The sequence below is a fragment of the Amphiura filiformis genome, chromosome 17 (genome assembly GCF_039555335.1).
Source record: "Amphiura filiformis chromosome 17, Afil_fr2py, whole genome shotgun sequence".
NCBI classification, from domain to species: Eukaryota; Metazoa; Echinodermata; class Ophiuroidea; order Amphilepidida; family Amphiuridae; genus Amphiura; species Amphiura filiformis.
In genome coordinates this window covers 17313838-17337099 of record NC_092644.1, presented here as the reverse complement: position 1 = coordinate 17337099, position 23262 = coordinate 17313838, and the positions used below count along the sequence as shown (strand labels likewise).

At 38.4% G+C, this 23262-nt stretch overlaps 1 protein-coding gene across 1 annotated transcript in view; it reads left to right on the top strand.

The window, feature by feature from the left end:
• Positions 1-6522: 6522 nt before the first annotated feature.
• The window catches only part of LOC140137392 (ATP-dependent DNA helicase DDX31-like), a 215672-nt gene continuing 198932 nt past the window's right edge, over positions 6523-23262 (top strand). The window contains exons 1-11 of the mRNA XM_072159031.1: positions 6523-6704; positions 9159-9424; positions 10915-10990; positions 13078-13192; positions 14561-14670; positions 15136-15177; positions 16143-16327; positions 16617-17058; positions 19143-19289; positions 21358-21417; positions 22317-22367. Coding sequence (XP_072015132.1) covers positions 6645-6704; positions 9159-9424; positions 10915-10990; positions 13078-13192; positions 14561-14670; positions 15136-15177; positions 16143-16327; positions 16617-17058; positions 19143-19289; positions 21358-21417; positions 22317-22367 — 1554 coding nt within the window. The 5' untranslated portion in view covers positions 6523-6644. The remainder of the gene's footprint in view (positions 6705-9158; positions 9425-10914; positions 10991-13077; positions 13193-14560; positions 14671-15135; positions 15178-16142; positions 16328-16616; positions 17059-19142; positions 19290-21357; positions 21418-22316; positions 22368-23262) is intronic.

Genomic DNA, 23262 nt, shown 5'->3' with positions numbered 1-23262 from the left:
GTCATTCCTGAGCCCAAACCTGAACACTTTATCGGAGAATGTACCTTTTGGTTTAAGTTCTCCTGAGAGGACAACTTTAGAAACTTTTAATAATGTCATACTCCGGTAGGCACAGCTACGTCATTTTCATATTCGAGTGCCTCCCCCCGGGCAACACGTACAGGTAAATGATAGGAAACAAGAATATTCTTTAACAAGAACAGCCCTTAAAAGAACATGCTCCATGCAAGAGGTTTTTAGGCCAGATTATTAGTAGATACGACACAATGAGGACTTGCAAGACCCTTATTTAGCTATTAAACGTTGTAATTTTAACGAATGTTTGGAGCATTGCTATGGCATTGCTTTTTGGAACGCAACTCCAAAGTTCATGTCATAAGGATATACCATAGGCCTAATGGGTAATAAAAATTATTAAGAGTAAACGTTAGGGAACTAAATGCATAGGCCTACTATATCCCATGAATACGGCCCGGGAGGCTCAGCTCAGTCTCATGAGATAAGTTGCATTCGTTGGAAGAACCTTATTATGACGTTGTCAAACACGTTCTTTTACAAATCAGATGACCAAAAAAACCCAAAACAACAAAAACAACAACAAAAACACGTTTATAGGCCTATTATAGGCCTAATAATAGTGAACAAAATATTTCAGTGTCCAACAAGAAGTATATTCTTTCAAGAATGATTATCGGCTGGCCGCTCGATGCTCGGCTTCACCGGCATAGCCGAGGTTCTTCTTGATGGTCTACCGTTTTGATGTAGGCCCATTATACGATAAACAAGATTTTCTTTCTGAATTGGCCATATTATATTTGAAAGAATATCAATTGCATTTGCATTGATCGTGTTCACTCTATAGCTAAGTTGGACACTCATTCGCCGTAGAAGTGACCTAATAATCGGATTAACTACGGTACCATAGCAATAGGCCTATTAGATGAAGACAATTTTTGAATATATCGCCCTGCACTACAACTTCAGCGGCACTCTAACAGGTGCCAGTGATCAGCATAATATGCATATTCTATAGAATTTCGATACAGGTCCATATCCATGTCCTTTGACATCTACAGTGTTTGATATCTATGGCTCAATGCATAGGTACCGATCAGTGAGCGTTGTAGTGCAGGGCGATATGTTCGAAATTGTATTCATCTATTGCTATAGTTAATCCAATTAATTACGTCATTTCTACGGTGAATTGGAACGTTCTAAACGCTTCCCTCGTCTGTCAAGGCAAAAGCTCGATGGTCAAGGTCAAATGAATTTATTATATACCATGTAGGGAAATTGATGTCAAGATCTTAATTGCTACAATCTGATACCGTAGAAACCCGTCTATAAGGAATAGAAGCGACTGTGATGATAGCATATTTCACGCTAGCGCCCTCCACAATATTATATCATTATGGAATTTGAGCAAATCATTTACCGACACAAGCAGGTATACAATGTATTATTTTATCTTTATTTCGCATCTCACGAGCATAGCTCACTTGGCAAGGCATAAGACTTTGGTTCTTTAGATCGGAAGATGGTGAGTTCGAGCCTCATCACGGTCACACAAACTTTTATAAACAAAATATTGTTCAAACTTTTCATTTATATTTTCTTGCATTTTCTAAAGACTCCTTTCGTGATCATTTTTTTTTTCATATTTAGTTTAATTTATTCTATTGTTTTTCTTTTATTGTTTCTTTTCTTTGTCTTTTTTTCTTGTTTAATTTTATTTTTTCTTTATTTTCTTTGATTCATATAATATTGGCAGGATAAGGAGAGGAGGAACTAAAGACCCATTCAGTGATTTGCTCATCCGGACGATCGTAAAAATCATCAAAATTCACCTTTGTCATTGTCATAGATGTGGTAACATAGCCTGCTAGTGGTTCAGCAGAAAACCGTGTGACACATAATATACATTTGGCTACATTTTATTATACGATAAATACGAATTTATTAAACATGGTAACAAATATTCTCTAGCAGATCGGTTATACGATGGAACTGGTAGGCATAGGCCTATTATAAATTCGGGATATTAAATATCTTCCTGACGAGACAGATCTGCGCATGTGGTCAAAGACGATTCCTTACTAGCCACAGACCGTCCGCATGGAATTAGTTGAACATGAACCATTCGCTATGGCTGTTGGTCGGACCTCTCATCTCTCCACATCGATTGTGACCTATAATCCCCGACATTGCCCTTATGAACTCACATCCTCCTGTTTTATTCCAATACGCTGGCGAAGTTACGTAATAATCGGATTAACTACCATAGCAATAGGTGAAAACAATTTTGAATATACCGCGTTATACACTGATACGTTCAGGCGGTACCTCTTCATTGAACCATATCATGCTGCACCTGTAAGATCTTTGAAAAGACCAGTATTGTATTCAATCTATGATTGCAGACATACACAGTACAGGTGATGAGTGTAACCTGCTTGTAGCGCAGCGCGATATGTTCAAAATTGTTTTCACCTATTGCTATGGTAATGGTAATTAATCCGATTAATTACGCAACTTCACCAGCGTATAATGGCCGAATAAATTCTGACCATCACTTGGCTTCAGAGGATGATTTAAGCACTTCCCAGCAAGTCTTGCGGTTAGCACAGCTGTGTGAGTGAACATGACACCACTGCCCGCCCACTGCATACACACGTGCATGGTTAAATTTGAATTTGGACAGATATATTTACAATAAAAACACCTTCCAAAAGTTGGTCGATTTCACATTTTATGTTATCTACAGAAGGTGTGAATTATCCTTCATGCATACATCACTTTATATCTGAAATCGACCAATATAATGACGACACACGGGCAATTCTAAAACAACATCTTTTGCACAGAGTTCAATGGGATTTGAAAAGTAAAATGGCAGTTGAAACTCTAGTGATAACACCTTTACAGTGCATGATGGGGCTTCCTTAAATCATCCTCTGACTTGGCTTGTTGGATTCGTCTATAGACGAATCCAAGTAGCCAAGTCATGGTCAGGATTTGGTCGGACATCTTTTGGTAGCCGCATGCACCAACCTGGTGCTTTGAGCGTCCAATTGTGCAAATAAAAGCCACCTAACACCTAGAGAAGATGCAAGGACGAGAAGTACATCAAAGCATAGATACCGTGTGTAGTTAATCCGATTATTATGTATTAAGGTGTAAAACGGGTGATGGAATGCAGTTTAAAATTTCCGCCAAGGCCGAATCATTTCACATTTTGAGTGCATTGTAGCCGACGGCTACCCAACTAAAGGCTGCTAGTCAGGTGTAGGAATGCGTGAATTTAGATTCGTCTATACTACAATTCGCTGTCGAAGTGACGTAATAATCGCAATAACTACCATCAAGCAGATTGCACTAATCACCCGCGTATGTCACCAAACATAGATTGAATACCACTCTTTTCATAAATACTAATCTTACATGGCGAGTGATTAGCATTTCTTTGACAACTATGGTTTAATGCATAGGTGCCACGTGAACGATGAAGTGCAGGGCTATATATTCGAAATTGTATTCATCAATTGCTATGGTAGTTAATCCGATTAATTACGTCACATCGACAGCGAATAGCCTATATTATGGGTTCAAGTGGAACAAAAAATAGTGTATGTCCATTGCTAGCTATGGTAATTAATCATGTTAGTGTTTACATCACTACTTCGGTGAAGGCAAGAGAAGTGTGCCTTCTCTACCAACGCCTGTGATATAACAGGTGCAAGCAAAACAAAATTGAATGACCAGAATAGTTTCCTTTGTCAGATGAATTGATTGAAGTTTTTGAAGACACTCTATTCTTGATGGGACAATAGATTTAAATATGGAATAATTATTATTCCTCGTCTATTTTTTTTTATTGAAAAAACTGCAATTGTGGCAACAGAACAATATTTATTTTGATTTCATTTCAAGTAGAAACAAAATCGTGCTTAAGCCAAAAACGCACCCTACCTACCATTCCTCAAGAATTGGGATGGCACAAAGGTGCAACATAGGATTTTATTGCAAAGACGAGGACAGACAAGTAGTTACAACACATCTGTCTAACCGTGGGTTTCGCTATTATTTAGAATAAATGCTTTTACTAGTTTCTATAAAACCACAAAATTACTAAAAAAAACTATAAAAAAACTAAAAAACAAAAAAAAAAAAACACAAAAAAACCACACCTAAAATTAAAAGTAGAAAGGTAGATTTGAAGAAAGATAAAAAGAACATGTCAAAAGTTAAAATTAAACGAGAATGAAAAAACGGAACTGGTGCCCGGACCATGCTCTCTTCAGCATGTCTTCAGTTCCAAAGTCTGACGCTCTATCAATTGAGCTATACGATCCTGATATACGAAACAGTCGTTATTATGTCAATACAATTGATTGGTGTTACAACATACTTAGATGGAATGCATAGCCACCCAGTGCCAGTATATATTTGCTCAAACTCCAAATACAACAAGCAACCAATTTTATTGAGGGCGTTTCTTAGGTATATCCTTGTAGACGGGGTTTTACGGTATATGAAATGTGACACCTGTATCTTGAAAATGAGCGGTCACAAAGCTTCCGGACTGCTCCAATCAAATTTGAAAAGAAGCTTATCACTGTTTTTTCGCGACATGCATAACGTTTATCTGGGTCATACGTCACAAAACGCCTCTCGTATCTATAAAAGTTAAATAACGGAGGAGCTAAGTTGGAAAACTTTTCGCGATAAAATTCGAACTTCCCAAATTGTTTTTTTTTATTTAAAAGGGCATTTCGTGATCCACAGCCTCATCCCCCCACTTTTCTGAAAAAAGTTTGAGATTTGTATGCCACTGGAATGATGAATCCTCTGGCTACATAATGTTTATGTATCAAATATTTCTTGCAGATTAATTCGTTTAGTAAAAATATCGTCAAATTTGAATTTCGTTCTGGTATACCAGACGAAATTACAACAGTGGCCTATATATGGAGCAGTGTAATCCGGGAGTGTAATACACATAATCATGCATAACTCGCAAACGCAAAATAGGAATCAACTGAAATTTTGGGAATAAGCTTTTTTCGTGAATATCTACTGAAATATTTCATAAAAAAAAAAAAGAAGAATGCTTGGATCACTAAATACTCCTTTAAGTGTTAAGATAGAACTAAATTTCTCCGTTATCACAAATGGTCAATCTCTACAACAACACTTCGAAAGGGGTTGTGCTGTAGGCCTACAGGGTATACAGTATATAGTACGAGAAGTAAAATATTTTCGAGTTCCTAAATCCTAAAACTTCAAAAGTCTTGCTGCTTCCACATTTTACAATTACAGTGCAATAAAAACCTATAAAAAACTGGAATTTCCTACCATTTCAGATTAAAAAAACAAAAAAACAACACTTCAAATGTACTATTAAAAATACCTGGCAAAAAATCATGACTTTGGAACCTGTATCAGTCATTTGCTATTTTATTTTTATTTAGGCCTATACGTGCAATTCAACAGTAGATGATGTTTAATATTTTTTCCTTCAAATCTGTGCCTGCCTTTTCAAATTTTATCCCCCATTCCAACATGTCCAAGGACCCCATTGCCGTAGGCCTATTTATGACTTTCATTCTCCAATCTTAAAGGTTTGTCATGAAATTTGGTAAACAAGGTCATTATTGCAATTAAAAGTAAGGGACCGTCACAAACACTTGTTAGAGGGGGGGGCTAAGGCAAAAAGGGCCAGTTTTGAGTGACCCTCCTAGGGGGGGTTCCTGGGAAAATTGAGTTTATATGCTTTTGGGGTTGACCATAATTTTCATGTCAAAAAGGGGGCCCTGACATTTTTGAGATCTGAAAAGGGGGCCTTGAAAAATTTTCGCGATGAAATTGTTTTGCATCAGACCCCCCAACAAGTGTTTATGAACGATCCCCAAACCGCGATGTCTTTTTGAATGACAGTTCTTGTTCAAATAATTGGGCATTTGGCTTGCCATAACAGTGGCTTGCCATACACTTCCGTTATGGGCGTAAACCACCAAATAACTTCTCCATTGAAAAGCACGTAAAAATCAACTTTTTTAAACGGCGTTTTCTACCAGGCGTGACAATATTTTTCACTATTTTACGTCATCCCTGTATTAATTAAGGACTGAAATTTTATTTAAGCTTCAATTTTGGGGAACTTTATAGAATCAGTTTTTTATTTTTAATGTTGAAAAGCGACGCTGCTATTTCAACGCCAAAACTAGCATTAAAACTTGTTCCGTTAGCAGTAATTCGGACAGGGCCTACTTTTCTTGTGAAATCGATTTGTATAATTTCATATCTATTTTAGTCATTAATAGGCTAGCATCTTTCATTTAAATCAGAACATGTCAACCTCACGAAGAATATGGTCCCTAAGGACACCACATTGTCTCCAGTAGCCATATACTTTTAACCGGAACTCATCACCTTTGCACCTTTCGCGCAGTGATTTAGTGTAATACAGCCCGAAATAAGTGGTGCTCCTACGCAAAAAGAGGAATCTCACTACGAAGAAAACAAACTTTAGACGATGGCTGCGCACACGGGAGAAAAAAAAAATCACATGTGAATCAACATTTAAACTTTATTTATAGACAAACTAATTTAAGTTTCATGTGTTTTATCATCGTGATTTCATTATGGATGCCGATGATTCTCAGATTGTATTAAATCTTGATACGTCAAGCTCAACTAGTTCGGTAGGTCAAAATTAAACAGTTATTTACTCGGACGCACGGTACTATTTATTATTACTCACTCACATTTACATTAGTACAACAAGGAACTTATACGATGTCCTCATTCGCAAACTGATACTATCTGTCCATCGTATAAGACTGTCCGGCAACTGGTTGAAGGAATATTACACAGTCAAGAATATAATAGGCTCCATCATTTTTTTGTTCTGATCCTCGGCCCCCCCCGTCTCCCGTCTCCCAAAACACATCAAACATGTTTACTTAAGACTGTCCTTTTTCATATAACGCAGACAAAGTATAGGTAACCTAGGCAAACCTTAGTTAACACATTTACTAGTCAGCGAATTCGCCGAGACCGGGGCCCCAACACAATGCATATTTACATAGAAATTTGAATTTTTTTTAAAATAGGTGGGTGAAGGAAACCTACATAAATATGTTTTCTATACTTCACTTGACCCAAATATATGATTTTTATGGTGATAATCAAGTCGCACATGGAATTTTAGAGGATTTTGATAGCAGTTCCATTAAAAAAAGCTGCCATCGCCATGAGACTAAGATCTAGAAACACCCCGAAATGCCGTTTTGGGGAATTTTGCTAGCTGAATCTTTTTGATGAAAGTCAATCTTTGACAAGATGTAACTTTGCTACGGAAAGTGCTATGAAAAAAGGTTTTCAGTTTTGGCTTAGTTTACTCAAGGGCTTTAATTTGATATACAAAACGATGCAATTTGATGGCAAATTTGAATTCACCTATCATACCTACAAAGTAGGGCCAAGCTAAATAGAAATGGTCAAATTTTGGCAAAATATCTCTCTGTGTAATCCTATGTAAGTCCATATCACATCGTTATCGGCGATCGAGGTTTTTTCTTTTCTGAAGTTTGGTTGGTACTAGTTCCAATAATTGAAACTCCCGGCTCCGACCGGGAGTTCCAACAGGTGCTGTGTATGTGTTTAATGTGCATTCACATACACACTTAGCCGTCGGTTCGAAGAAATCGTTGCTCCAAAAATGATTGCAAATTACACATTTGTAATCATTTTTCACCACAAAATATGATATGAAAACACAGGTGAGCAATGTATGAATATATGGAGAGGTGAAAAAGGTTATTAATTATTGTCGATATTAATATTTTGCGACATTTATAATGAAAATAATTAACACTCTAGCCACCCTATGGCACCTTCTACAACTTGAGAACAAGTCCTCAAACGTTCGAAATTTGTAGTTACTACAACTGGGTTGGTACCCACCAGCGTCATGCATGTGACGTGACACAGCTAAAATAATCGACCGGGAATCGGGGATCGTTAAAACGTCAACAACTTTCAAAACAAAGAAAGCAGTAAACTTAATGGCGAGCGGTCCGAATTTTGAGCCATACAAGTTTTACGTGGTGAACTACACTCACATGCTCATCATGCACTATCACTCAGTAAAGCTTATTATACTAAAATGCAGTAAACCTTTGACGAGCGCGTATTGTAAGGATACATCGCATATTTACTGCGTTGCACGCACTTGTCTCTGATTGGCTGCTAAGTGGAAATTTATGAATGAACTGTGCGCCGTACGCGTTGTTAACGCAGAATTTGCAACATCACGGTAGTCGCGCTCGTCAAAGGTTTGGTGCATTTGACTATACTAAAAGCCATTCATAATGATCATCATCATGTAGGTATGTAAGGCAAACCTCAGTTAACACATTTGCTAGTCAGCCAGATTGGCCCAAACATAATAATACATATATTTTACATAGAAAATTAAAAGAACAGATTTGCATAAATAAATATGTTGTCTATACTTAGCTTAGGTATGAGAGGGAAACGTCAGTTAACACATTTGCTAATCAGCCAAAATGGCCTAAACCGGCAATACAAATTTACATTGAAATTTAAAAGAACCGCTTGCTCAAGGAAACCTACATAAATATGTTGTCTATACTTCACTTGACCATAGCAGTTCCATTAAAAAAAGCTGCTATCGTCATGAGACTAAGATCTAGAAACCCCCAAAATGCTTTTTTTGGGAATTTTGCTAGCTGAATCTTTTTGATGAAAGTCAATATCTTTGACTAGATGTAACTTTGTTACGGAAAGTGCTATGACAAAGAGGTTTTCAGTGTTGGCTTTCTTTACTCAAGGGCTTTAATTTGATATATAAAATGATGCAGTTTGATGTAATTTAGTCCTACGGTCCTGAAGAGGTCCCACTCTATTAAAATCAGCAAGAATTTTAGTGATACTGGATTCCCTGCTGTAATCGCCAACAGTAAACCTGTCAGCTCTTTTTTAGATTCTTTCCAACTTATCCCCATCTGATTTGTGTTGTGGATCCCAGATCCCGGAGCAGTACTCAAGTTTGGGTCTTGTGAAGGACTTGTATACAATTAGACTTTGTGCTGTTATAACTCGAATATGATATTTGTAATGTTACTTTCCAGGGGCACAGATCTCAAACAAAAGCCAATCAAAGTCGTAAAGAAGAAACAACTCAATCACCATGGAAACAAAGGAAGAAGAGGAGCTTTGATAATAAACAGCAAAGAGATGGTGGCAGCGAGGATAAAGATGCCACTAATAGTGAGAGGAGGTCTTCTCAACAGAGAGGTCATAGGTCGAGTTCCCATCCTGGTCGAAGTGGAACTGGGGGTAGTGGTATAATTTCATCCATGTTCAGGAACAATCCTGAAATACCTGAAGTAAACGTGTAAGTAGAAATATTTCTCAGAAATTCTGTAAGAATAACGGAGTAAAGGTTACAACCATCTGTGGGGCATATTTTAGATGGTATTTGCATACACCCGACAAGCCAAGTGATGGTCAGAATTCATTCCGCCATTATTGGGGGCCATCTGCACCAAACTGGCATTGTAACTGTCCAATTGGGTGGAAGCGCTGCTTCAATCTTACATTGTAATTGTATCGCATTGTAAACTTTCAGCATCCTTTTGTCCACGGGTGATGGAACACAGTTTAAAATTCCCTCAAAGTCTGCATCATTTCAGGTGGGATGGCCCACTTCAATGGCTGCCATTGAGGTGTAGGAATGCGTGGAATCGGATTTGTCTATAGGGTTTATCCATCAATGTGGCATATTTTATTTGGTATAACAATATATACATGTTTCAACAACATGTTACAAAGTATAATATTAACTATATAATTGGTAATTTAAACTTACATGTATGATCTCAACAAAATATTAAGACGTACCTCAAATTTTCGGTCACAACTTTGACCTTCATCTGGAGACTGGCAACCCAAGTTTGGGATCAGTGACCTTTTGGACACTTGACCCCAAAACCCGGTCGATACACTCTTGGTAACTTGTATCGGCCCCGTCGCGGTTGAGAGATGGTTGGTTGACTCTGATGTAAATTGACTCCTTCACACCCTTTTCAAAGTATCTAGCGTCCCGGTCAAGGATTTTGACCTCATCCAAATGAACTTGGTGGCCAGGGGATTCAATGTGGATGTGCTGGGAGACTTCCGACGAGGTAGTACTCGGACGACGGTGTTCTGAGAATCTGGTTTTCAATGATCTTTCAGTCTCACCAATGTAGAATTCTGAACACTGGCCCTTCAGGGTTTTTCCCTGACAGGGGATGTAATAAATTGGTCCGGTAATGTCTTTCTTCTCAGTTTTGTCTTTAGGTGAGACAAGTAGCTGCCTCGGCGTTTGAGTAGGTTTAAAGCAAACTCTGATACCGTAGGTGCCGAAAATTCTTCGTAGGGAAATGATATACAATACGAAATGATATACAATATTAACTCATAGTTTGGGCTGATGATTAAGTTTGTGTTATCACTGAGTTTGTGTTATGAGGTTTGTTAATATAAACCAATCAACAGCCTCATCTCCCATTTTTCTTCATCAAAATTGAGATTTTGGTATCAGAAGAAGGCTCATATTTTTCTTATTACCAGGATACTGAAGCAGTCATGGCAGTGTAATACACATAATCATGCATAACTTGCAAATGCAAAATTGGAATCAACTGAAATTTTAGGAATAAGCTTTTTTCATGGATTTCTGCTGACAAATGTCATAAAAAGAGGATGCTAGGATTACGAAATACTCCTTTAAATATTGAATTATGAGTCTTTGCTTCGTCGTAGTGTCCGTCTCGCTTGCCAACAAAGCTACTAGTTTCTGTTTGAAGAATTTTAATGTTGTTGTTGTATATGTATTTTTAGGAGAGAAGTGGAGTCCGGTAAGGAGCCAGTTTTTTCTTCAAAAGCATTTTCAGCGTTGCCTCTGCACCCGCATATGGTAAGGAAACACTGCCATGAAGTCTTTATAAAATAAATAAATAAATGTAGACATTTATATAGCGCTTTATGCCGTAAACAGCCTCAAAGCGCTTTACATTTATTCCGCCGTCATTAGATTATGCCGGAACTACGTTTGCAGCCTACAAATGGCGCAGGGTTCATCAGTACAACGACTGTGACTAACCCTAACAGCTTCCCATTGCACCTGGGTGGGGTGAGGCAAGCGAGGTAAAGCGCCTTGCCCAAGGCGCAACACGGTGGTGGGACGGGAATCGAACCCACGCCGTCGAGCAAGCTCTCAGATTATGAGTCCAAGGCCGTAACCACTGAGCCACCGTGCCCTCGTATCAATATTTATATCAATAGCTCTATCCTTAAAAACTTACAAATTTTGTCAAGTGCTTGTAAGTACTTAACTCCTGATTCCAGAAAAATACAGCATTGTTTTTTTTGGAATAAAAAAATATATTACCCTGTTTTACCAAATGAAACATAGCCCAATCCTAATCCTTTCCTTAAAAAAGTATTATTCTTTATATGTGATGCGATCAAGTAAAATCAGTCGGAACTCAGTAAATTTTCAGTTTCTTATTAGTTTATTAAAAAGCATATTTACAAAGCTGCATTTTGCAGAAACCCCCTGAAATTGAACATCCAGTTGCAAAGATATGAGTAATTAAGAGTTTCCAAAACAAGAGGAAACAAAAGGAAATATTTCCTTTGTTTGGCTATATCTCAAAATCAATATTTCTGAGTTCCGACCGATTTTGCTTGATCGCATCACATATATTTTAAGCAAACAGGCAACTATTAATTATTAATAATCCCCATTTTGGAAATATTTTTGAGCTTTGATATTAGGTAATGATAGTAAGTTATGTTTTGGGCACCACATCCAAAGCCATCAAGAACTCAATACCTTGGATTCATCAGAAATTTTATAAATTTGATTGGATATGGGTTTTTATGGAGTCACACCTGTACCCAAATATTGCTCTGTATTTTTTTAATGGATTTATTTCAAAAGTAGGTAATCTGAATTGAGGGTTCGAAATAAGGAAGCTCCCGCTTCAAAAACCCTTAAAAGTAAGCGAGAAAAATTTCTTTAGTCAAATGCTGCCTAGGACCCAGAAAGATTTTAGCAGGCACAGAGCATTATTTTCATACTACTTTTGTTGTTCCATACTTAATTTGGCCAAAAAAAACTTCCTAATTTCACCAAGACTCCTTTCACATTAACCTGGTGTGTAATAATTATTAACATGAAGTTGTTCACATTTTGTAACCTGTTCTAAACAATAATATATTTTGTAATTAAAACCAGGAAAAAGTGTCATGTTATTTTCGGACCCTGAGGTCCCCAGAGTTTCAGAGGCAGGGGTCCAAAAGACCCCTTTGATTTTTTTCTTATAGCTTGGAAAAATTTGTGCAATTTATCGGAAAGCCAAGTTGCTGACATGCCAACCCATTGTTGGCAGGTTGCCAAAAGATTTCAGCCTGAATCGCGGGTCAAATAATCGAAAAGTCGCCCAATTGTTCTCTTTACCATTGGTTTCTATGGGGCAGGAAACTATCGGAAGTCGCGAGGAGCCAATGTTGAAAAAGTCACCCAATTTTTTTTAACCATTGGTTTCTATGGGACAGGAAATTGTCAAAATTGTGGGAAAAATCTTCAAAAATCGCCCAATTGGGCTACCAAATTGCTGGGTTTAGCGACCCTGATTGTTGGGGCCAGTTACAATGGGCTATTCCAGTTAAAATCCACATTCCCCCTGTGGAAGATTTTGGAAATATCTTCCATATGGGGAGGATGAATTTCAAATGGAATAAACACATAGGCAGCTCCATTCGAATTTCATACACCCTGTGAGAAAGATTCAACCTGCATCTTCCACTGAGGAGGAGTTTCAAATGGACCTGCTAATGTGATTTTTCAATTTGAAATTCATACTCCCCTTGTGGTAGATATTTCCAAAATCTCCCACAGGTGTAGTGTGGATTTAAAATGGAATAGCCTAATAATGATCTCAAACAATGTGATATTCACATGTTAAATAAAGGAGTGTCTTCTCTTTCGCAATACAGATTGCTAATCTTGAGCAGAACCTCCAGTTTAGCCAGATGACCAGTGTCCAGCAACAAGCTATCCCTGTTGTACTGAGTGGTCAAGACACATTGGTCAAGTCTCAGACAGGAACAGGTAAATATGTCCTCATTGTTGCCAGATGATCAGTGTCAGTGACACACTGGTCAAGTCACTGTCAGGATCAGGTAAGTCACCATTGTGGCCAGGTGACCAGTGTCCAGTCAAGATATACTGGTCCAAGTCTCAGACAGGAACAGGTAAGTCTTCATTGTGCCCAGATGACCAGTGTCCGGCAACATGCTATACCTGTTATACTGAGTGGTCAAGACATACTGGTCAAGTCTCAGACAGGAACAGGTAAGTCCTCATTGCGGCCAGATAACCAGTGTCCAGCAACAAGCTGTCCTTGTTGTATTGGGTGGTCAAGACACACTGGTCAAGTCACAGAGAGGATCAGGTAAGTCCTCATTCTGGCCAGGTGACGTGTGTCCAGCAACAACTATGTTGTACTGAGTGGTCAAGACACACTGGTCAAGTCTCAGATAGGAACAGGTAAGTCATCATTGTGGCCAGGTGACCAGTGTCCAGCAACAACCATGTTGTACTGATGAGTGGTCAAGATACACTGGTCAAGTCACAGACAGGATCAGGTAAGTCATTCTGGCCAGATGAAGTGTCCAGCAACAATCATGTTGTACTGAGTGGTCCGTCAAGACACACTGGTCAAGTCTCAGATAGGAACAGGTAAGTCCACATTGTGGCCAGGTGACCAGTGTCCAGCAACAACCATGTTGTACTGAGTGGTCAAGATACACTGGTCAAGTCACAGACAGGATCAGGTAAGTCATTCTGGCCAGATGCAGTGTCTAGCAACAATCATGTTGTACTGAGTGGTCAAGATACACTGGTCAAGTCACAGACAGGATCAGGTAAGTCATTCTGGCCAGATGCAGTGTCTAGCAACAATCATGTTGTACTGAGTGGTCAAGATACACTGGTCAAGTCACAGACAGGATCAGGTAAGTCATTCTGGCCAGATGCAGTGTCTAGCAACAATCATGTTGTACTGAGTGGTCCGTCAAGGTTACCAGTGTCCAGCAACAAGCTATCCCTAGTGGATCCAATAAAGAAGAGTTCTGGAATAAACCGTTTACATAAATGGTAATTTAATTCCACAAATTTATTCCCTAGGCCTTAATCAAGAGTGAACTGCAATCCGCATACCTGAAAATAACCAATTAAAGGCTTGTTGCGCGAAGGAGGCCTCGATCCACGGGACATTTCACATGATAATACAATAAACATGATAAAACAGGTGATTGTTATGAATAGTTGTGGAATTGAACTAGAGATATGGCCCTCTGTCATCTTAGACTGTCCACTAGTCTACTGTAGTAGACCATTTTAATTTATCATCCCACTAATCCCTTTGACCATGCGAGTTATATGTCTTATTTTTCAACATTTCTATTCATTCCACAGGCAAGACACTGGCATATGGCGTACCCATTGTACAAAGTTTACAAGGTCAAAGAAGCAAAGTTCAAAGGTCAGATGGACCATACGCATTGGTGCTTGTCCCTACACGAGAGGTAGGTTTTTGTCAAATTCACATTATTTCTGGATCTGCAAGTAAAATTAAAAGAATTGAAATAAAAACACATTTTTGCAAAATAAAAATTGACGTGTTTGGGGCTTGTGCAAACTGACATACGAAAATTCTGAGAGAGAAAAAATCAGGACTAAGTGGGGGATTGAACCTCGGTCATTGGATTACCAGTCCAGAGTCTTAACCACTGCACCACCTGAGTTCACAGTGGGTACTCGGGCAATCTCAACTTAAGTCCCCATGATAACTCTCTCATTGTGTCTCAGCAGCTAATTATAATTTCTCGGGCTTGCGTGGTTTATTTCCGATCCTCGCATATATTCATTTGTGTCCCACATTGTCTTAAGCCCTGCTAGGGTGAAGCATATAGGCCGTCTTCTTCTTCATTATTTAATACAAAATAAAAATTATCATAATTTTAAATTTTTTTTATTGTTTCTTTTCCCAGCTAGCACTACAGAGTTTAGATATGCTCCAAAAATTATTGAAGGTAAGTTTATTGGCTACAATGAATATAGAAAGAGAAATGAAAAGATAGCGAGGTGGATTTATATTTGAGGGTCATAGATGCTTTATTGCTCATAGACAGATAATGGGTGGGTGGGTGGGTGGGACAAAAAACCTTCCTGCTGTTGTGACAGACAAAAACCAAATGATACCAATTACTAAATAAACAAAGAAGAGCACAGCCGATGCTAAAGCTAGAATGCTGACAAATATGCCCTATCTAAGCAACCAGAAACAATGACAAGAAACTTTACAAGGGAGATTTGGCATTATATGGCTGGCTGCTCTTAAGGACCCTTGACCTGCATGCATGGCTAGCCAAAGACCCTTGACTAAACAGGTCCCAATTATCTAATAAGCAATAGAGGTTATCCGTGTTCTATAAGCTGCATATCCTTTCAACGACTGCTTTACCTTGTTTAGGACTTTCAAAAGAAGTACCTGCATGTGCAACCATGACTGTTTCAAAATAGCCCGCCAATAGTCATGCAGGTAACTCCGAGGTCATGCATTGAATTGTTTTGAATAAGGAATACTACGGGAATCAGCGCCTTTTGTTAGAAGTCACACATGAGTAAAGTGGATAACCTCTATTGGAGTTTTAAAAAGAGTCATACAAACTGTATACTTAATCAGTGGGTGTGGTTTGTAAAGAATTCACGTAATTTGATTGATTTTGGGTGTATAATATCGCACAATAATGGGCTGGACAATATTTTTATCACAGTTACACAGGTATACACTACTCAAAATATTGGCCAGCCCGTCCATTATGACACAACATCAGACCTTTCAAGAAGGGTTAGTTGGTCGGACTTTTAATTTTAATTTTTTTGTTATAACAAAAATAAAACAAAAACTTAAAAGTTGTTAATCGGTGATGGACAACGGTGAAACATGATTGAATCCCTAGATTTTGCTTGCCTTTTTTTACATTTTCTAAAACAGCCCTACCAATGGATCGTAGCTGGATGCGTAATGGGAGGAGAGCGCAAGAAGTCGGAGAAAGCTCGCATCCGACGCGGCATCAACATCCTGGTAGCCACACCTGGTAGGATAGTGGATCACATAGAAAACACCAAAAACATGGTGCTACGTAATGTGAGGTATCTGGTATTGGATGAAGCAGATAGGTAGGTACCAAAGGGTGATCCAGCTCCAGGGGACGGGGTACTCAAGTTTGATTTGGGTAGGGGTGTGCTGCTGAGAATTTGAAAGAGGATCCATCAATATACCAATGTTTCAAGAAATTTGGACCCATCATATACCAAATTTTCTTTCTCAAATTTAACACAAATTGTCTTCATCCCTGGTGATGGGTACCAATCATTTAGAAATGGCATGTATTTTAAATGAGTTTCACTAGAAATACCCTTTTGAGACTTAATGTGTTATTGGTTTTGCTTCATTCCTTTTTTACAGATTATTAGATATGGGATTTGACAGAGAAGTTGCTGTCATTTTGAACGCCCTGAATGAGCAAGCTCCTGAACGGCAGACGATCCTGCTGTCTGCTACGCTGACAGATGATGTCAAACGTCTGGCTGGGATTGCCTTGAAGGAACCCAAACTCATTGACATAGCACAGGATTCATCCAGCACTACCACCATCAAACATGTACGCAAATCTGAATGTACTGGTGAAGATAGTACAAAGGACCAGAAAAAAACTAGAAACACTGTTGCTGTGGATGCTGAATCAAAGTCGGAATTATCAGATTCTGATGGCGGTGTCGGTTTGGAGTCGATGGAGTTGAAACAGTCGGACTTCACAACGCCCGAGGGTCTCCAGCAGCACTTTGTGATCGTGCCGAGTAAATTACGACTAGTCACTTTGACAGCTTTCATCCTGTGGAGGTGTACTGTAAGTTTTATGGATTTTATTTCAGAAAATTTAAAGAATGTTAGCACAGTTGTCTATGTATCAAGTCATCTTCCACAGTTGGGGCCATGCTATGGAACTCTCTTCCTAGTGAAATTCAGGTTTATCCTTTATGTAGTAAAATTGCACAGAATTAGCCTAGCACATAAATCTTCTATTGAAGGATTCTTAGTCAGTGGGAGTGGTCTTATTCCTAGACACATAATCTGATTGGACAATCGCAAGATTTAGGATGTTGTCTATCAGGCCATAGACTACCCCACGTCATCATGAGAGTTGATAACGCGTAACATGCTTGTAGATGTGCGCGAATGTGTCGCGTTGTATGCACAACAGTATGCACAACAGAATACGTGAAGTAGTAAACAAGTTTCGTTCATCTTACTATAAATAGGGGAATGTTGTATCTATGTATGTATCTATGTATCTATCTATGTATGTCTATAAAGACTCCGTCAGTTTCGATCCAAATGTCACCAAATTCATACGGGAGATCGAGGAATATACCGAGATGGTTATGCGAAAATTTGGTTGAAAACGGTCAAGAATTGGCTGCAAAAACAGTGAAAATGTGGTCCGTTGCTATACTAGGTAAACAAAAAAAGGAGTCAGTTACTAAGCTAGCCCTGCGCGTCGCATGGGGGTATCTAATGTCAAGCTGCTCGCGTAGCGCAGCGATATCGCGCGGATAACGCAGCACTACGCCATGGCACTCGTAAACGACGCAGATACACGTAATGAATGATATTACGGGTGAACGACCGTAGCGTAATAAATACAGGAAAAAGATGTGTGTTAAAAAGTACAAACAACAGGCCTACTATAAATAAAAAACAAAACAAAATGAGGACAAACAGGCCGTACGAGTATGTGGGTTATAGTTAGTCACAAAATGAAAACGGGAATAAAATAGGCTAAAGAAGGAAAGAAAGAAACTCTTAAGGAAATGTAAAAAAAAAAAGCCATAATAAGATCAGGAAATTTAAATAAAAAAGCTATTACACTGAGGACAGAATTAAATAAATAACATGAAAGCGGAAATCACAAGCTATGCAGCAAATAAAAAAAAGAAGCTAAAAGGAAATGGACATATTTAGAAAATAACGGAGCGGGATTGAATAAATAAAAAAACATGGTAACGGAAAATCGGAAGCTTAGCAGCAGAATTTTTTTTTTTTTAATGGAACAAAATTGGCCCATGTAAATTATATAGAAGAAACTAAAAATAAAGAAAGAAGTTCAAATGGAAACGTAGGCTTAAGGAGGGTCAGGATCAGATAAATAAAATTTACCTTTTCAATGATTATACCTGTTCAGTAATTCCTCCTGTTTTAGTGAACGCTCCCATTTACTCACCTAGCGAGGACCCGCGCGTAGCGCGGGTGTCCCGCTAGTTTAAAAAAAGGGGACTTTTTATGACGGTAACTTTAGTTTTTGCTTTAAAAATATTTTACAGTTATTAAAATAATATTTAACTGACTAAGAATTAGAATAAACGATAGGAATTTTTGTTTTTACTATCCTCTACCTATGATAGACGACAGGCAGGTCCAATATTTTTATCGTAGTGGACCTGCTTGTTGTCTATCACACGGCAGAGGATAGTAAAAACAAAAATTCCAATCGTTTATTCTCTAATTATACAACTTTATTCTGTCAAATGCTTAATCTGTCAATGGAGGCTTTACACTAGTTTAACTCATGAATATCTTATATCAAGACTACACCAAAATTCAGAACTCTGTGAATATTTATGTCATTAAACATAATCTTAATAACTTTTCTATTCAATGTGTACGTCATGTAATTATTATATCATTTTTCCATTACTCTGTTTTCTTTATGATCAGGGGACCAGTGTTTGAAATATACCTCAAAAAGTTACAGGCCAGCCGGGCTTGACCTTAAAAAGTTACCGGCCAGCCGTGCCGGCAACTAGATGCCAGTCAGAAAAGTTACCGGCCAGGCAAAAAAGTTACAGGCCAATGGCCGGCTGACCGGCCCTATTTCGAACGCTGCAGGGGACCCAATAACTATTTGGTTTTTTTACTATCTTTTGTTTGCAGGGCTCAGGAAGCGGCAAGATGCTGGTGTTCTTATCGAGTTGTGATTCGGTGGAGTTCCACTACGCCCTCATACAGCATTGCCTTAAAGTGAGTTCTTACGAGGACAGACTGCATGTATACAGGCTACATGGGAACATGGCACAGGAGGTAAGTTGCAGGTGTTCTTATCAAGTTGTGATTCGGTGGAGTTCCACTACGCCCTCATACAGCATTGCCTTAAAGTGAGTTCCTACGAGGACAGACTGCATGTATACTAACAGTCTACATGGGAACATGGCACAGGAGGTAGGTTGCAGGTGTTCCTATCAAGTTGTGATTCGGTGGAGTTCCACTACGCCCTCATACAGCATTGCCTTAAAGTGAGTTCCTACGAGGACAGATGCAAGCAGAGGTGGAAAAAATGCAAAATTTCCCGGGAATATAAAAAGTGTTGTTAAATATTTTCTGGCAGAGGTGGCTGTGTGGCCCCCTCATAAGTTGACGCCATTTGGTGTCATATTTTCACACTTTTGACAGAAAAAAAACTGACCTTGTAAGCTTATAGAAAACTGATTTTTAAGAACTTTTAAATACATGTTTTTAATTTTTTTTTTATTCCATTTGCTCAAAATTTCCCTCCAGCAGTACACATTTCCCGGGAATGAGATTACCGGATTACCCACTTTTTCCCGGTGTGGTTGCAAGCCCATGACCGTGACATACACTCCTATATATAGCAGCCAATCAGAAAAGCTGTTAGAAATATATGCAGAGTTTATTAATTGTGTCTTATTTTACTCGTATGTATCATTTAACACGTTCATAACTCTTTATTACTGTCTTCATGACATTGGCTATAATGCTTATTTTGCAGTACGGACAGTGAAAGAATTAATGTACCTGTTATTTTCACCCCTGTTGTATATCCTAAACAAAGATGGATATGTCATAATTGGAACCAGCAGCCAATAGCCACATCTTTATGCACAGATTTAAGACCTCATTAGTTGAAATTGGTAAAGAAATGAAAACATAGTTATTCAAAATCCTGAGGAAGATGTAAATTCAAAAGTTGCAGACTGCTCCATTGGATGACCTTTTGATTTGTATACAAAGCGTTCTCAAAGAAGAGAACTAGCGCTGTATGCTTTCCATTGATGAGAACATGGAAATGCAACTTTTGATTTCGCTCCTTCCTTGGGTTTTCGATCACCGTTTCTTTAATTCTCATCCAATTTCAACAAACAAGGTGAGCTAAAGGGTACAGACTGCTGGTTTTAATTTTGACAAATTTGTCTTTGTTTTGGATATATAGGGATGAACATAACTGGTACCATAATATTTTTGGTGTCTGTAAACTCTGTATATGAAGAGCTTAGTTTCAAAACCCCTTACATCCACTAGCCCAATTTTGAGAACACATCAAAAAATCATCAAAAAAATCACTGATATATGGGGGTTTGCAACAAAAGCAGTTTTTGGCGGGATGCTTGGGTAGGATGAGCATCCCACCAAAAACTGCTTTTGTTGAAAACCCCCATTTATCAGTGATTATTTTGATGAATTTTTGATGTGTTCTCAAAAATGGGCAAGTGGATGTAAGGGGTTTTGAAACTAAGCTCTTCATATGTCTATGATATTCTGTCGGTCGGCATAACGTCACTTGCGATACATCGCTTCTTCCCATTGGTTGCTTTTGCTGAGATTTGGCTGTTCCATCTGGCCCCCTTGGACATGTAGGGGACACTTACTGTTGCACCTAATGGGGGAAATCACAAAACATGCCATAAAATAAATACCTCATGATGAAACAATTCCAAAAGTTCAATTTCTTATCAGGGAAATCAACTCTAAATGATTACCAAAGACAAGTCAAATTGGTACTTTCTTTGCTGAGAAAGTTGTATTGAACTGAAAGGCCCTGTACAAACCAATAAGGATTTTGCAAGGGTGTCCCCTTTGACAGACGTGAGAAGTTGGTAAGTTCAATAGATGGAACAACGCTGACCGAGAGAATAAGAGTTCCTGCTAATCTGATATTATGATAATTTACTTTAAAACAAAAGAAACAAAATGCCCATGATTTGTTGTGTGGGCACATATTTTATATTATATTGTGTGACCTAAAACTGAATGGGGATCTTATACAGCCTTGTGGAAAGGTATTATTACCACAAACGATTGTAGGTATTAGGACTGCCGTGTTTCATGTGTTCCTTTTTTCTTCTTCTTCCAGGATCGTACAGATGTGTTCAAAAACTTTTCAGAGGCCAGGAGTGGGGTGCTGCTTTGTACAGTAAGTGCCTGAACAATTCTATAACAACTCCCTCTCATTGAAGTTTGTTCGGCTTATATAAGCCTAGGTGAAAATTATTTGGCTTTTGTTACTGCGCATGTCAATATTAAGTCCCAATTCACACTTGCGTAAATTCGCATACGCATGAGTCGGTCACACATTATGCAACGAACAACTAGCGTAATTACTGCGCCCAACTGCGTGCATGCCATTCTATATCAATACACAGTATTATGAGTCTTATTTTTTCCGCCTTATATAATCCACGTTTCCACACCTGTTTCCATTTTTTCGTCACTATCGACCCGTGTTGCACTGAATAGCAAATTGTTACAGGGAAGAAGTGCATTGTGGGAAGTGTAAGGTGTGTTCACTGGGACTGACCATATACATCCCCAATTCAGATATGATGTGCCTAGCAGTTGCTGGGGAAAGACCAAAATATGCATCCAAAGACCGTGTAATACGAATACAACACAAGAACATATGTCATTGTGTGTTGAAATGTCAGTGATGATGTTACTTGTGAATGCGAACTAAAACAGCAATTTACTCATTTACTATTGATCATACAGAATCCTTAATTTGTGGAACTGTTTTCAACAGTATTATTATCACAATTGCATGAAAATCCAATTGCAGTCAAACAACTGCTGGCGGCACATCGTATTGTAAATCACAAGAATTGCATTTATTGCTTATAAACTTTAAATGCTGTTTTTGATCCAAAGACATTGTCCAGGAACTGCAGACGTCCGCAGCTAAACATAGATTTTCTCATTTACAGGTGTTTACAAAAGCACACAGACCCTCCACATATGCATGTTTTACATATACAATCAAACACACACTTTCTCTCTTTGACTCAAAACTTAATGTTTTTAATTTTATTTTTGTAGGATGTAGCTGCAAGAGGATTAGACCTACCAAAAGTGAAATGGATTGTCCAAGTGAGTAAAAGTGATCAGGTGTTTTATAAAGTACATTTGTTTCCCATTTTGATGTTCATAACACTGTACATACATTGCGTATGGATAGTCTTAACACATCAACAGGACCGAGCGCAGTCACAATCGACAGTGACACGCATTGACAGAAGCACTGGAATTAAGTAGCAATCTTCTTTGTTTTGCCTCATTTGTTTGGCTCCAAATCAAAAGGGGTTATTTCTGAGAGTGAAAACTAACATTTTGTGGAAAAGAATTGCAAATCTAATTTTGTTATTTTACAAGACAGCTAGACTCTTCTTACATAGGATTAGTACTGTCATCGACATGTATGATTTTGACATTGGGCAAGTCCTGTAATGTCAATATTCACCATGGGGTGTTGACCACATCTGAGAGGTATTATTTGGTTTAAACTTAAGTTTGATGTCGAATGAAAAATAAAAAAAATAATATAAGTGTTCTTTGTCAGTTACTTCATTAAACATGAAGTTCAACACAAGGAGTTAGCAACCTTACTGGGGCATTGTTATCAATTAGCCCAAAGGCAGAGGCCGTTACTTGATTTGTGCATAAAATTTGAAACCCATAAAACAGCCCTCGAATTAAGGATCTGAAGGGGCACGGCAACTTTTTTAGGGCAAGTTGATAATTGCCTTGGATTTTCACTGAAAAGGCAAGGCAGCACGGCCGTTTGTAATATTTCAAGAGGGCATCATGGCAACGTTAACTGTTGAAAATTTGAGAAGGGCACCAAGGCAATTTCTCAAAAGTGAAGAAAACACAGAAACAGTCTGATAGCTGATTTTATAATGAAGGGGCAGGGCTAGGGCACCGATGGCAACTTCATAAGTGGGCACAGCAATTGACTGCCTTGGGTAAAGGACATATTTTGAGG